Source organism: Penaeus chinensis, chromosome 29, assembly GCF_019202785.1.
Source record: "Penaeus chinensis breed Huanghai No. 1 chromosome 29, ASM1920278v2, whole genome shotgun sequence".
Taxonomy (NCBI): domain Eukaryota; kingdom Metazoa; phylum Arthropoda; class Malacostraca; order Decapoda; family Penaeidae; genus Penaeus; species Penaeus chinensis.
The window spans coordinates 32,325,600-32,338,997 of record NC_061847.1 but is presented as its reverse complement, the minus strand read 5'-3'; the positions used below and the strand labels follow the sequence as shown (position 1 = coordinate 32,338,997).

The 13,398-nt window shown below is 34.0% G+C and overlaps 1 protein-coding gene across 1 annotated transcript in view; it reads right to left on the bottom strand.

Moving 5' to 3' along the window:
• Nucleotides 1-13,165, bottom strand: part of LOC125040723 (exportin-6-like) — a 21,400-nt gene extending 8,235 nt beyond the window's left edge. Inside the window, exons 1-17 of the mRNA XM_047635416.1 lie at nt 13,039-13,165; nt 9,033-9,091; nt 8,185-8,388; nt 7,821-8,018; nt 7,211-7,370; nt 6,871-6,996; nt 6,257-6,474; nt 5,517-5,743; nt 3,849-4,079; nt 3,193-3,259; nt 2,797-2,976; nt 2,332-2,561; nt 2,122-2,211; nt 1,726-1,900; nt 1,295-1,432; nt 722-905; nt 239-394 (exon numbers count right to left, since the gene is read on the bottom strand). Coding sequence (XP_047491372.1) covers nt 239-394; nt 722-905; nt 1,295-1,432; nt 1,726-1,900; nt 2,122-2,211; nt 2,332-2,561; nt 2,797-2,976; nt 3,193-3,259; nt 3,849-4,079; nt 5,517-5,743; nt 6,257-6,474; nt 6,871-6,996; nt 7,211-7,370; nt 7,821-8,018; nt 8,185-8,388; nt 9,033-9,035 — 2,587 coding nt within the window. The 5' untranslated portion in view covers nt 9,036-9,091; nt 13,039-13,165. The remainder of the gene's footprint in view (nt 1-238; nt 395-721; nt 906-1,294; nt 1,433-1,725; nt 1,901-2,121; nt 2,212-2,331; nt 2,562-2,796; nt 2,977-3,192; nt 3,260-3,848; nt 4,080-5,516; nt 5,744-6,256; nt 6,475-6,870; nt 6,997-7,210; nt 7,371-7,820; nt 8,019-8,184; nt 8,389-9,032; nt 9,092-13,038) is intronic.
• Nucleotides 13,166-13,398: the final 233 nt, after the last annotated feature.

The window sequence follows — 13,398 nt, the reverse complement described above, 5'->3', positions numbered from 1 at the left end:
CACTTACTTCCAGGGTGGAATGTAAAGTCACCCTCCATGGGTTATTCCTGATATTTGACAAAAATTTGTTTTGGGTGGGGCTCTGGCCTTTTACACACTTCATCAAACTGAAATGATAATGGCACAGCAGCCATGGGGTATTTAGAACAAGCAGACAGCACCAGAATGCAAACCAATTCCATAATGATGCTGAAATAGCAATAATTCTATCACCTTACACAGCAGGGTGTCCACTTACTTGCATGCTGGACATACACTGGGAACAAGAGTATGGCCTGATGGATTATGTCTTGGATACAGTGGTAGTACAGCTCACGGCTCGCTTTGTCAGTGCTATTCAGCTCTTCTACTTGGTACCTTATGATGGACAGTGTATCACACAACTTTGGTGCCACTGTGGATGCAAAAAGAGAAATTTCAGCTCACTGAAATCCTTTCTACTCCTGTATAAGCTAAGATTGTAAGCTTCCTGACAATCATGAAAATATATAATTGATAAACACAAGCATGTCAGAGGGAACCTGTTAAGAAACAAGAAAAAGACAGTAAAAAATTATTGAAGAAGGATGACCCAGGATTTCATAAAAAGGCAAAAGAGTTAACAGGAAAGAGAAAGACTTTCAAAGGCACACAATAATGGCCAGATATATCAGTAGACAAAATAAATATGAAAAACCAGGGAAGGAAGAACAATCATTTGTGCAAATCATATTCAACTTACTGCTCTCCTGCATCGTCTTGTCATCTGCTAGGGTTTGGACACTTATCTTACGGACATCACTAGTAAATGAGTTGATGAATGTGGTGAGATGATGTTTTCTAGTTTCTAATCTGTGGTCCACAATAAAGCTCGGCCACGGGAGTAAGAGGAAGTTCACTAGAGCACGTAATAATAACCGCCGGACCTGTAAGAGATTTGCAGAGTTATCATGTGAGCTCACTGAGAAGAAAAAATGAATTCTTGAAGTTGATGGTCGTGGCTGTACTTGCTAGCAAATTCTGATACAAGCCTTATATTTTACTATCATTTTTTGTTTTGTTATATGTAGTAAGCATATTCATCATTGAAACAGATTTTTGTTATAATTAGTATCTCTTTACCATCTAAAGCTAATGCATTAATATGACTGTAAATAATGCACATCATAAGCAACATAAAATGAAAACAAATTTTTAATGCAACATCAATGAAATATAAGAAACAACAAATCATGACAAACTAAAATGCCGCAATCAGTTTTGGCCTCAAGCTAATACAAACCCTGCTCCAACAGTGAGAGAGATTCCTCCATACCTTAACATCTGAAGAAACAGACGGTGCCTGAACATAGAGAGACTGCACTTGGTTCATCTCAAGCGCAACAGGTGACCGCACCATCACAGAGAGAGACAACAGTAATTGCACTCCACAGTTCACTATCAGTCCCGGGGCCTGCATTATACAAAACAAGAGTTTGCGTTAGTGATATCATCATTACATCAATATACAAATAACAAGCATTTTGCAAGGTCTAGTTATGTGGCTATTTCACATTATTTATTCCCAAAATTTTATAATGTACTAATATAAAATATAATTATTGTTAGAAAAGACTACCAATACTGATGTCAAAAGAGGATGTTACACAGCTATCAGTGACAAAATCAACTACCTAGAAGAGTGAAATAAACTCCCAACGCCTCATTGAAACAAGAGTGAAAAACGTACTGCTGCATACAACTCACCCCAACATTTAGCACGTTTGTAGCTGCGACTAGCATCTGTTTGTTGATAGTATGGCAGGTATCCTGGTGTTGATGTGTCTGTGTGCCTCCAGGATAAACTTGCACAAACTGCTGGCCATATAACTGAGACAGCCAGTGAACCCAGGCTCGTAGGGTTGACAGAACCTGAGCATGTCTGTGTAAAAAATGTTATATGAATAAGGTCAGTAGAATTCATAGTCTTTCAATAATGTCATTTGGTATTTTACATTACAGAGATAGCTGGCTTCAAATTTCACCAATGAATTCTATGATTTATCAAAATTAAGAATACAAATAACCTTTGGTGTTATAATCTAAATTAATATATACTTCATTTTACAGGTATTTACGAAAGCATGGGAAATGGGTACTTACACTTCCACAAAGTCTGAATGCAAGACATCCACTGCTGTCTCCACCTCAAACAACTTCAAGCCTGTGCTGAAATTGGCCATTTCCACAAGCCTGAAATACAGCAATATCATATTGTTATAGATAAGTGCATATCTGTTCTGTATATACATAATGTTAAACTGTATACAAGGATACTTATAAATTCTGTTGAGATACTACTACATCACTTACTTCTCTATGACTTGTATAGCTGTTGCCGACCTCTTGGGCAGCTCTTCCCCTAAAAAAAGGGTTGAAAATCGACCAATCGCCTGGAGGAGTGAGGACAAATCCCGTAAGAGGCAATGCAGTCGTGGACACTCGTGCTCTGCTGAAATATTCAGTCTCCGTCTGCCATTCTGTTCCACCATGTTTGATTGGAGGGTAAGATATATTTTCGTGGTCTCACACCAAGGGTCATACTGCAATTAAGACGTTCTTTTACTTCAGGGTATAAGGCCACAATATACCAGAAGAATGTTTAATGCACTTTTTTAACAATTATGCTACTAAACCATCTGTAAAACTTTACACATAAAAGCTCATAACACTTTACATATACAGGTTCATATTACTTTACAAATGAAATGGATTACAAAATCTCACATATAATGACACATTTTTACACATAACAGAAGAAAGCCAAAAAATACCCACCACTAAGGTAAATATTTGGTCGGGCAACAAGTCTGCAATCTTGGCCAACAGCTCCAAGTTCCTTGTGAAGAAGGAATGCCACTCAGAAACTTCGTCACTAGTACCGATTTCTCCATAATAGGACTCGCAGCCTTCCGAGATCTCCTCAGAGATCTCATGATCAAGCTCCTCTAGTTCAGCCTTGGGTTGTAAAGGTTGGAAATATTCATTAATATTAAACTAGTTCCATCTTATCTTAATTTTGAAGGTCAGTATTATGAAAGATGCCAAAAATGCAATAAAAAATGGGTAAACTTAGAACTGTTCTAATTTGGTAAAAGTTCATTGAAGCAGGTTTTAATACCTCTTTCGTCAACTTAGTTTTTTTCAATTCGACCATACACAAATTTTACAAACCTGGTTGTGTCTCAGTTGTATCTTGTGCAGAATTCCTTGAGCAAGTGATATCAAAGCATCTTCATACCTGCAACAGAGAGCATTCCTGTTATGTATTCGCATTTTTATGGTCATGTTTTATACTATGAAGAAATTTCAACTAATGCAATTATTTTGCCATTTCACCAAAACTGTAAAAAACATACATAAACAAAATCATACACTTTCAGCAACTCTAATAATGAATCTAATAAATAATGAATAACAAATAAATGCATATAATAATAACATTGACAATAGTAGGTTCTACAATCACCTTTATCTCTCCCATGAACACACTTGAAAACTCACGGCAACTGGTACAAGGAAAATATCAAAGTATCAAAGACAGAAACAACAGTGGTGATGGCAATGATAGTTACCTTGATAAAGACCGATGAGGGAAATCCCATCCTCACCGCTGACCACACGCCAAGATATGGAGCTGGACAACAATTGCAGCACACTTGCACATTATGCTGACTACTGAACAGAGAAAACCTTTCTAGCTGTATTACTGGTGGTGGATATCTCTAGTGGACACCCTAGGTTACTGAGTGTGGTAGGATTTTGTTGTAAATAAAAACGCACGTCACCTTGAAAGCTCCCTTCAGACTGTAGCAACAAGTAAGCCCTACCTTGAAACTGCATTCCTGTCCTCAGCACCAATAATCTTGGATGAAAGATGGTCTAGGAAGATGCCCCACACATCCAGGCAATTAAAATAGGCCTCGACAGAATGCTGATGGAATGTATATCGGAAGAGAAGAGAGAGAAACTCAAGGACTGGAAACTGTGAATTATTTTCAAATCTTCGAAGATGAACGCTCACAAATAGCCTCAGAAACTCTGAGAATTTGTCAATATAGCTGGAAAGAAAAAACAAAAAAAGTATATTAATATATGATGATGACACATTACAACTGAAATAAGACACCGAGAATCAGTTATATTGGACACTAAGTGATAATACAAAATTGTGGAAAATATAATAATAGTTGTCATCATAATTAGAACATACAAATTTTAATATGAACCATGTTAGTAGTTTCAGTGATATATTAGAATACCTGCTAAGTATTTAGAAATATATATATATATATATATATATATATATATATATATATATATGTATATATATTTATATATTATATACACATATATATACACATATATATACATATATATACTACATATATATACACATACATTTATATACATTTACATATACAAATACATATATATATATATATATATATATATATATATATATATATATATACTTACAAATATACATATATTTACGTATTTATACATATATATACATATCTTTACATAAATTTACATATATTTATATATACATATACATATATATACATATACACATTAATACATATACTCATACATCTACATACATATATATATATATATATATATATATATATATATATATATATATATATAAATATACATATACTTGCATAAACATATATATGCATATACATACATATACATATATATGCATATACATACATATACATATATATATGCATATACATACATATACATATATATGCATATACATACATATACATATATATGCTTATACATACATATACACATATATACACATAATACATAAATATACAGATACATATTTAATCATATACATATACATAAATATATACATATACATATATATATACATGTACATATATATATACATACGCATATATACATATACATATATATACATAAACATACATATAAATACATATATACATATATATATATATATATATATATGTATACATACATCTACATACATACATACATATGCATATTCATATTTATACATATACATACACATATATATACATATACATACGTATATACATATATATACATATACATACGTATATACATATATATACACACATGTACATATATATACACATATATATGCATATCTGTATATACATATATACATAAATACATACATTTATATACACATATATATACATACCTACATATATACATTTATACATATATACATATAGAGAGAGAGATAGAGAGAGAGAGAGAGAGAGAGAGAGAGAGAGAGAGAGAGAGAGAGAGAGAGAGAGAGAGAGAGAGAGAGAGAGAGAGAGAGAGAGAGAGAGAGAGAGAGAGAGAGAGAGAGAGAGAGAGGTTTTTTCTTCTTTCTTTTTTTTTTTTTTTTGCCACTGCCACTCTCACGCTGACTCACTCACATTCTCCTGCTCCCATTCCTGCTCCCACTCACTCTCTCACATAGCGTCCCTTACCTTGAATCTAACAATTGCAGCCGTGAGGTGGTCGTGTTGGGCTCGTCTCGCACGAGCCTCTGCAGGAGCTGGAATGTGTTTCTGAACATCTGGAGCAGAAAATCCTCAAAATCATGCGGCACACAGTTCTTGCTCATGATCTCATTGATGGCACCCATGGCTAGAACACCAAGGGAATCGCCAGACATGAAACTGTTATCGAGGGATCCGTTGTGGAGCTTATTGTGCTTTGGGAGGGAGGGAGAGGGAACTTGGCATTAGTAAACATCAGTCAACACTTCTACGAAATCTAAAAAGAGTACACAGAATATGTTATCGTAAATGTAAAAGGAAGATGAAACAAATAATAACAACAATGCATTATATAACAGAATGCTTCCAACAAACAAAGTAAAACAAAACTGTTGCATAAAATACTATCCTTCCAACCCACAATGAAAACAAGAACCAAGGCAAAAATCACTACAAAGGCAATACAGATTTTCACAGCAATGAAAATATTAAATGAAAAATAAATAAACAAAAAAAAGGGTTAATGATGAAGCCTTTATCATAGATTGTGGGTAATTCGGGATTAAGCACAGATCCTTATCATTGCTTATTTCACAAAAATCTTTTTTACAGCATAATGCCAATTTTCACAAATTTACTCAAGAGAAAATAAACAATTCTATCAGCCAAGTAAGAGCAACTGTTCCAGGCCTAATACCTGTGAAGTAACCACCGCCAGCAAGCCTCACCTGTGGGTCAGCTCCTAAAGAAGCAAAAAGGAATATTGTATTGAGCAGGTGAGGTGTTATGAGCGAGGAGAGGGGGATCCACGAGAACAAGTGTGTTAAACAGTTCAATGCCAGACACGCTACGGTTTCACTTTCTGAGTCAAGAGGGGGAAGGACCCATCCCGTGCGAGAACTTGTTCCACTCTCCAGGTTATGGAACATGTTGCTCAGCAAAGTACCTGTGGGGATGAGGCATTCACTTCAGTCTTTGGATCTTTTCTAACATAATCTTTACATATGAAGTTAAATCGGCAAATATAAATATATAACGCTTGTATGTCTAAACATTTTCTTTTTCATTAACTTCTGTCTCTTTTTAGAAATCAAGCCTACAATTTTACTTTTCCTGTGTATTGTAATTTGAAACAAGCAAATTTATATAAATCCAAAAACTACCCAATCAAGAAATGTGGCCATTCTCTGGTACACTACTAAAATATCAAAACAAATTCACTTCATCTTGACCTCTATGCTGCAGTTCTTGGGCTAAAAATGAGAGATCACACCATCAAAATCCTGTTTACATATAGGTACACCCGAGACACAAAAATTGAAGATATCAAAAGGCCACTCGCCTGTCTGAATCGGAGAGGATGAGAGGCCAGAGCGGCTTGGGGAATGGCTGTGGGAGTGTGTTGGGGAGGGAGGAGGGGTTGCTGTCACGGCATTTTTGTGTTTGTCTACCACACCTTCCAATAAACCTGTGGACAGAATTAATGGTAAATACATGTCATAAATGGAAAAAAGTATTAAATGCAATATACTTACACACATACACACACATATGGACACACAGATATATAGTCAAGTGTGTGCAAATGCAAACATCCTATCATTAAACTCAAGTCATGACCACACAAACAAATAATGAGCACACTTTTCAGCAGGATGGTATACAACAAATACTCTTCTTACTAGACAGAAGACTAAGCATAGTTGGGACTTGCTGAGATAATAACCGCCGCAGTTCCGTTCTCCGAGAATATGACAGCTCTTCCCTGGGGCATGCTAATTCCTCACTGATAGTTTGGAGGAACACAATACACAAAATGACTGTGTCTGGACTTCTGGCTAACTGCAAAGGAAAGAAAGGGAATAAAGGCATACTCTATGATAACAAGTAGGAATAAGATAAGAATGGTTCTCAATGCAAAATCAAAAAGAAGCTTCTTCAATTATAGAATCTGAGAAAAAAAAATTGTATGAATCAGTTAATGGGACCACCTGTTTTTTTTTAACCATATGTGGCTCATATTTTTAGTTTCAAGTACTGTATCTAATTCATTGCATTCCTTTTTTAAGAATCACTTAAAAAAAAATATTGACACATTTTTACATACCCCTGATATATAAATTATAGCAGAGAACAATTGCCACCTTTCATTACTGAGCTACCTAACACCAGTCAAATACAAATGTTATGTGATACCCTATTCAAATCTTATGAATAAAACAGTCTTCTGTGATAAAAGCCACACACATACATAATCCTCTGAATGATCCTGAACAAACTCCAAACACTTACAGCTAAGACATTGGTGAAGAAATCAGGGTAGAAATGAGGCCACGACAGGCGAGCGATATCTACAACCAATTTGACGAGCTTGTTGCGGATGTAGTACGGGGCCACCTTGTGGTTCTCCAAGACGAAACGATAGAGGGTGGACCGGATCTCGGTTCTCTCGTCTGCCATGAGGCCCACCCATTGCTTGTTGATGATGTTCTGTGATGGAGTTGATAGGGAAATACATGATAATTTATCATATATACCCTGACAGCTAAATATTTTCATCCTGTACTGGACCTTATTCTTATTACTATTCCCTGTTCTGACATAAATAGACATACATTAAAGGAACTGCTCGATAATATTCTACAATGATACTTGCCTCTAGGGTGGTGAGACAGTACATAGACACATAAGAGTTGCGGGTGTGTGCTACGTAGTACAGACATTGCTTCCAGGCCCCGCGTTGTTGTCCAAAATTAGATAGGATGGTCTCAATGTCTCGTTTTCTGACATTGGTTGTGGCTGGACCGAAGAATTCATTCATTAACCCTTCTAGGGCATGGAGTGATTCTTGATCTGTGGTCTGAGAGGACAGAGGAGAGAGAGAAAGGAAATTCGGGTATTTATAAAGGTGAGATGTAACTTGTCTTTAGAGCTTTAACCATATGACACACTTAACACGTGCAAAATCACACTGACTGTTAGTCTGTCTGATAGTCTCTCTGGCTGACTTCATCCCTCACACCCTCTCTCTTTCACATACATACATACACACACATATACATACACATACACAAACACAGACAGACATGCACTCGTACTCACACACACACACACACACACACACACACACACACACACACACACACACATACACACACACATCACAACACAACACATGCACACGCACACGACAAACACATGCACACGCACACGCACACACACGCACACACACACGCACACGCACACACACACGCACACGCACACACAGACGCACACGCACATGCACGTGTGCACACACACGCACACGCACACGCACATGTGCACACACATACTCACACTCACACTCACACTCATACTCACACACATGCAAATGTATGCATGCCAAGTATGTGTGTATGTGTGTATGTATGTATGTATGTAAATACTTCATGTCTGTATATGTGTGGTGTGGTGTGGTGAGGCATGTGTTTGTCTGTATGTATGCAAGAGTTACAGAATACTTACCATGATAAATCTGCTGCCACTTTCTGCAGATTTATAAGGTGTTAAGACTCCTCCTGCTCCTGAAAAGAAAAAGGCAACATTTGACAAATGTCTCTCGAAGAGTGGTAATCAAAACACTACAAAACTTTTCTACAAAAACAAGTTTCCCAAATGAGCAATGCTTGCCATCATCACTACCTATCTGCAGTAAAAAAAAGATCACGAAAGAATCCTCTTTATAGGACTAACAAAAGGGCCAAATAAAAGAAATAAGAAATAAAAAAATAAAAAGCATCCAAACTAGTGCTCACACAAGCATGATAATCTATACTTCTTATCTTATCCACTCAACATGATCTGAATACATTCTGCAACACCCAACAGAAAGGCTAATGAAGCAACAACAAAGACCAAAGGGTGAGGAAAATGAATAAATGAAGGATAATAGATAAACAACAGATCTAAAAATAAAATGCGAGGAAGAGACCATGAATGATGAAGAGACAGAAAGGGAAAACAAAAATCCAAAATCATATTGAAAAAAATATATGATAAATAAATACTGAACATGCCTCAATAAAATATTAGTAATAAGTCCGACTCATTATTATCAATCAGCTTACTCTTATCAAAGATTTTACCCGTGCTGGCAAAAACTTTCTGAAAGATAAAGGATGCTTTTACCATGACCCTGGTTCTCCTCAGTGAAAAAAGTGATATACCCAGCCAGATGAGGAATCAAATATATTAGCAAACACTGCAGAGTATCCAATTAAAGTTGGCACAGACTCCTACATCAGTGGTTTTCAGTCTTTTTCCTACCCTCCCCCTCGGCTAGGCAGACAACTTCATACTATTTCATATAATTTGCCATTTTTAGTGATCCAAGTTTTGTTTAATTCAGGTTCACAATATTATTTGGCCCACTAGGTTGAGAACCACTGTCTTAGGCCCAATGGCAATCATAAAGATACCAATGGACTTACAACTATTCATTATTGATTTTATTTTATTATTATTATTTTTTTTTATGATTCCATTTATGAACCAAATGATTCCCTTAATGTTCATCCTCAAACTTAGACACAGTTATCTGCTGCGTGTTATGAGGTGGCATCAATAAGGGTAATTGCACAATCCATGGACAATGATAACAATGATGATGATGAAGATGATGATATTATTAATAACATTAACAATAACAATAACAATAACAATAAATCATAATGATAATAATAACTATAGAAAACAACTATGACAATAAAAGTATCAATTCTAATGAAAATGACAAGGACAATAATGACAATGACAGATAATGATAATAATAATAATAATAACAACAACATTGATAAAATAACAATAACGACAACAATAATACTACTAACAATAATAACAACAATATTGATAAAAATAACAACAACAACAGCAATAACAATAACAATAACAATAACAACAACAACAATAATAATAATAATAATAATAATAAAAATAATAATAATTATTATTATTATTATAATAATAATAAAACAATATTAATAACTAAATAATAAATATCATTATAATAAAAAATAGTACTATTAATAAAAAGAAATAAAATAATAACAATATTAATAATAGTATTAATAATAATATAATAACAATAATAAGATAATAACATGATAACATTCACATTAATAATTATATTATTATCATAATAATAATAATAATAATAATAATAATAATAATAAATTATTATTACCATTATCATTGATAATGATAATGATAATGATAATGATAGTGATAGTGATAGTGATAATGATAATGATAATAATTTATCATTATTATTATTAATAATAATTATTATAATAATAATTTATTATTATTATTATTATTATTATTATTAATAATAGTGATGATGATGATGATGATGATGATGATGATGATGATGATGATGATGATGATGATGATGATGATGATGATGATGATGATGATGATGATGATGATGATGATGATGATGATGATGATGATGATGATGATGATGATGATGATGATGATGATGATGATGATGATGATGATGATGATGATGATGATTATAATAATAATCATTATTATAATACTAATGCTTATAATACCAATGCTAATAATAATAACACTAACAATAACAACAACAATCATAACATCAGCAATAATAATAACCACAAAAAAAAAGCTAATACAATTGTTATTATTATTACTATTATCAGTATCATTACAATTATTCTGATTACAATTACCATTCTTCTTATTATTAATATATAATTGAGTCAGTAGGCATCTTGCTAACAGCTAAAAAAAAAAAAAAAAAGAAAAGTTCAGTTCTTGAAATATATATATATATATATATATATATATATAAATAATTTTTAAAAAAATGCACAATTCCAGCGCAGCTCTGAGGGATATCTAGTCTACCTAAGTCATGTGTGTATCTGTCTTCATTAGATCATCTGAAGAACCCTGACTTCCAATCTGTCCCTCCAAATCTGACATTCTAAAAATCTGCCTTTGTGTTTGAGCTTGAATTTTTATTATATTGAAGGGTATATAGTTTTCCCATGCAGTTTGCAAAGCAGTTTGCCTATCATGCACAGGCATTTTGATTGAGCTTTGCACTACACTCTGCCCTATTTGTTAAAGTAAAAACTGGTGACCCGCCCTAGACTATTTAGTACTCCAATTCGCTGAGTTTCTTTTGACAAAACAAGCTAATAAAGAAGAGCAAAATATTAAAAATAAATTGTATATGAATGTTGAAGAATACAAAACATATGTAAGCATAAGTATTAACTGTCAGCTGAATAGAATGGCGAAAAGAAGGCGAAACTTGTTTCTTGCATCAACATGTCCAAATCATGTTGCCAATCACCTTTACATAATTTTTACACTGTCTTATTTATGTTTGCATTAAACTGTAGTGTTTAAATAATAGGATTTATTTATTTTTTATTTGATAGTACATACTTTTTTTTTTCTTTTTATTGGTTACAAAATATCTTTATGGTCATATCATGATCTTGAAAAATATACAGAAGTTTATCCATACTAAATGAGAACAAGAAACTGAATATTCAAAATCTAAAAATATAACTTCCTATAATACTTACAAAAGATATTATTGGATGAAAAGCATCAAAATGCTTTTTGTACAAAAAGCTACTTAAAAAAAAAAAAGTTTAAGTATACTTACAAATGACCTTGCCAAGAAATAAGAATGTGGTGTTTTGTTGTCAAGTATTAGAAAAAAAAGTCTCTTATAAAAAAGTTCAAAAAACTTTTGTTTTTCCCATTTTGTTTTTCCCAAGAGAATGGCAATAGGAAGCACTCAACAATAATGTCTTTGAGAGACAAAATTAATCAAGTTCTTTACAGAATTATGACATCCCTAAGCCACTACTCATCTCACACGACAAATCAGAAAGAAGACGCAAAATCAACATCAAACATAATAAATGTCAGAACACAAATGGAAGAGAATATACAAAATTAATTCTTTAAATTTTGAATATTACAACTACAACCCACACCACAGAAATAAACAAGAGATGTAGGCCTATCCACAAGCCTCCCCCTATGAGCAGAGGAATTCACGGCCTTTGACACGAAATAGAAATTAAAAAGACATTTTCATATTTCCAGTTTTCAATAAAAAAGACTTTCTCGTATTTCCTTCTTTCAATTTAAAAGGGAATCATGAATGGGTTTAAAAGGCCATGCCATTGCTGAGGCGACCTTGGAGATAATACCCTTTTCCTTCCTCAAATCTCGCCGCTATTCTCCTCCAGCCGGGAGTTCTTGACTTATTCCATGAGATTTACGAGTCTAAAGGAAGACGAGCTTGAAAAAATGAGAAAAGTTAAGGTTATTTGTTATCTCTCCTCAGGTGTTGTAACTACATGTCCGAGGGTTGGAACTAGCTTCGCTTCAGCTCGTGTTCTGAGGCCTTCCCTCCCTTATTCTGCGTCCTTTGTAGACACACGGGACTCGAACAGGAACAGAAGGAACACCCTACCTCCTAAACCGTCCGGAAAAGTGGCATTTTGTGGCTGAAACAAGGCGGTCCGAGTTTGATTTTGTTCCTTTGGGTTTCTTGCGCGTCCCTGTTTTGACAGACGACGACAATTGATTTTCGGCTTGGTGGGTAAATTGAATGGGTGTCAACGACTCTTTTGAATTTGTGATATCGTTTTATAACACTAAAAGGATATGTTTTGGAGAAATTATGTCTCCTTGATTGATGTGGATAATATGGATTTCCAAGGATAGATGGATTATTTGGGCTCTGCTTATCAAAGTAAAAAATCCACAAAATAATATTTTTTTATGATAATCCATGATAAAAAATCAGGATCTCACCCCAAATACACCATAC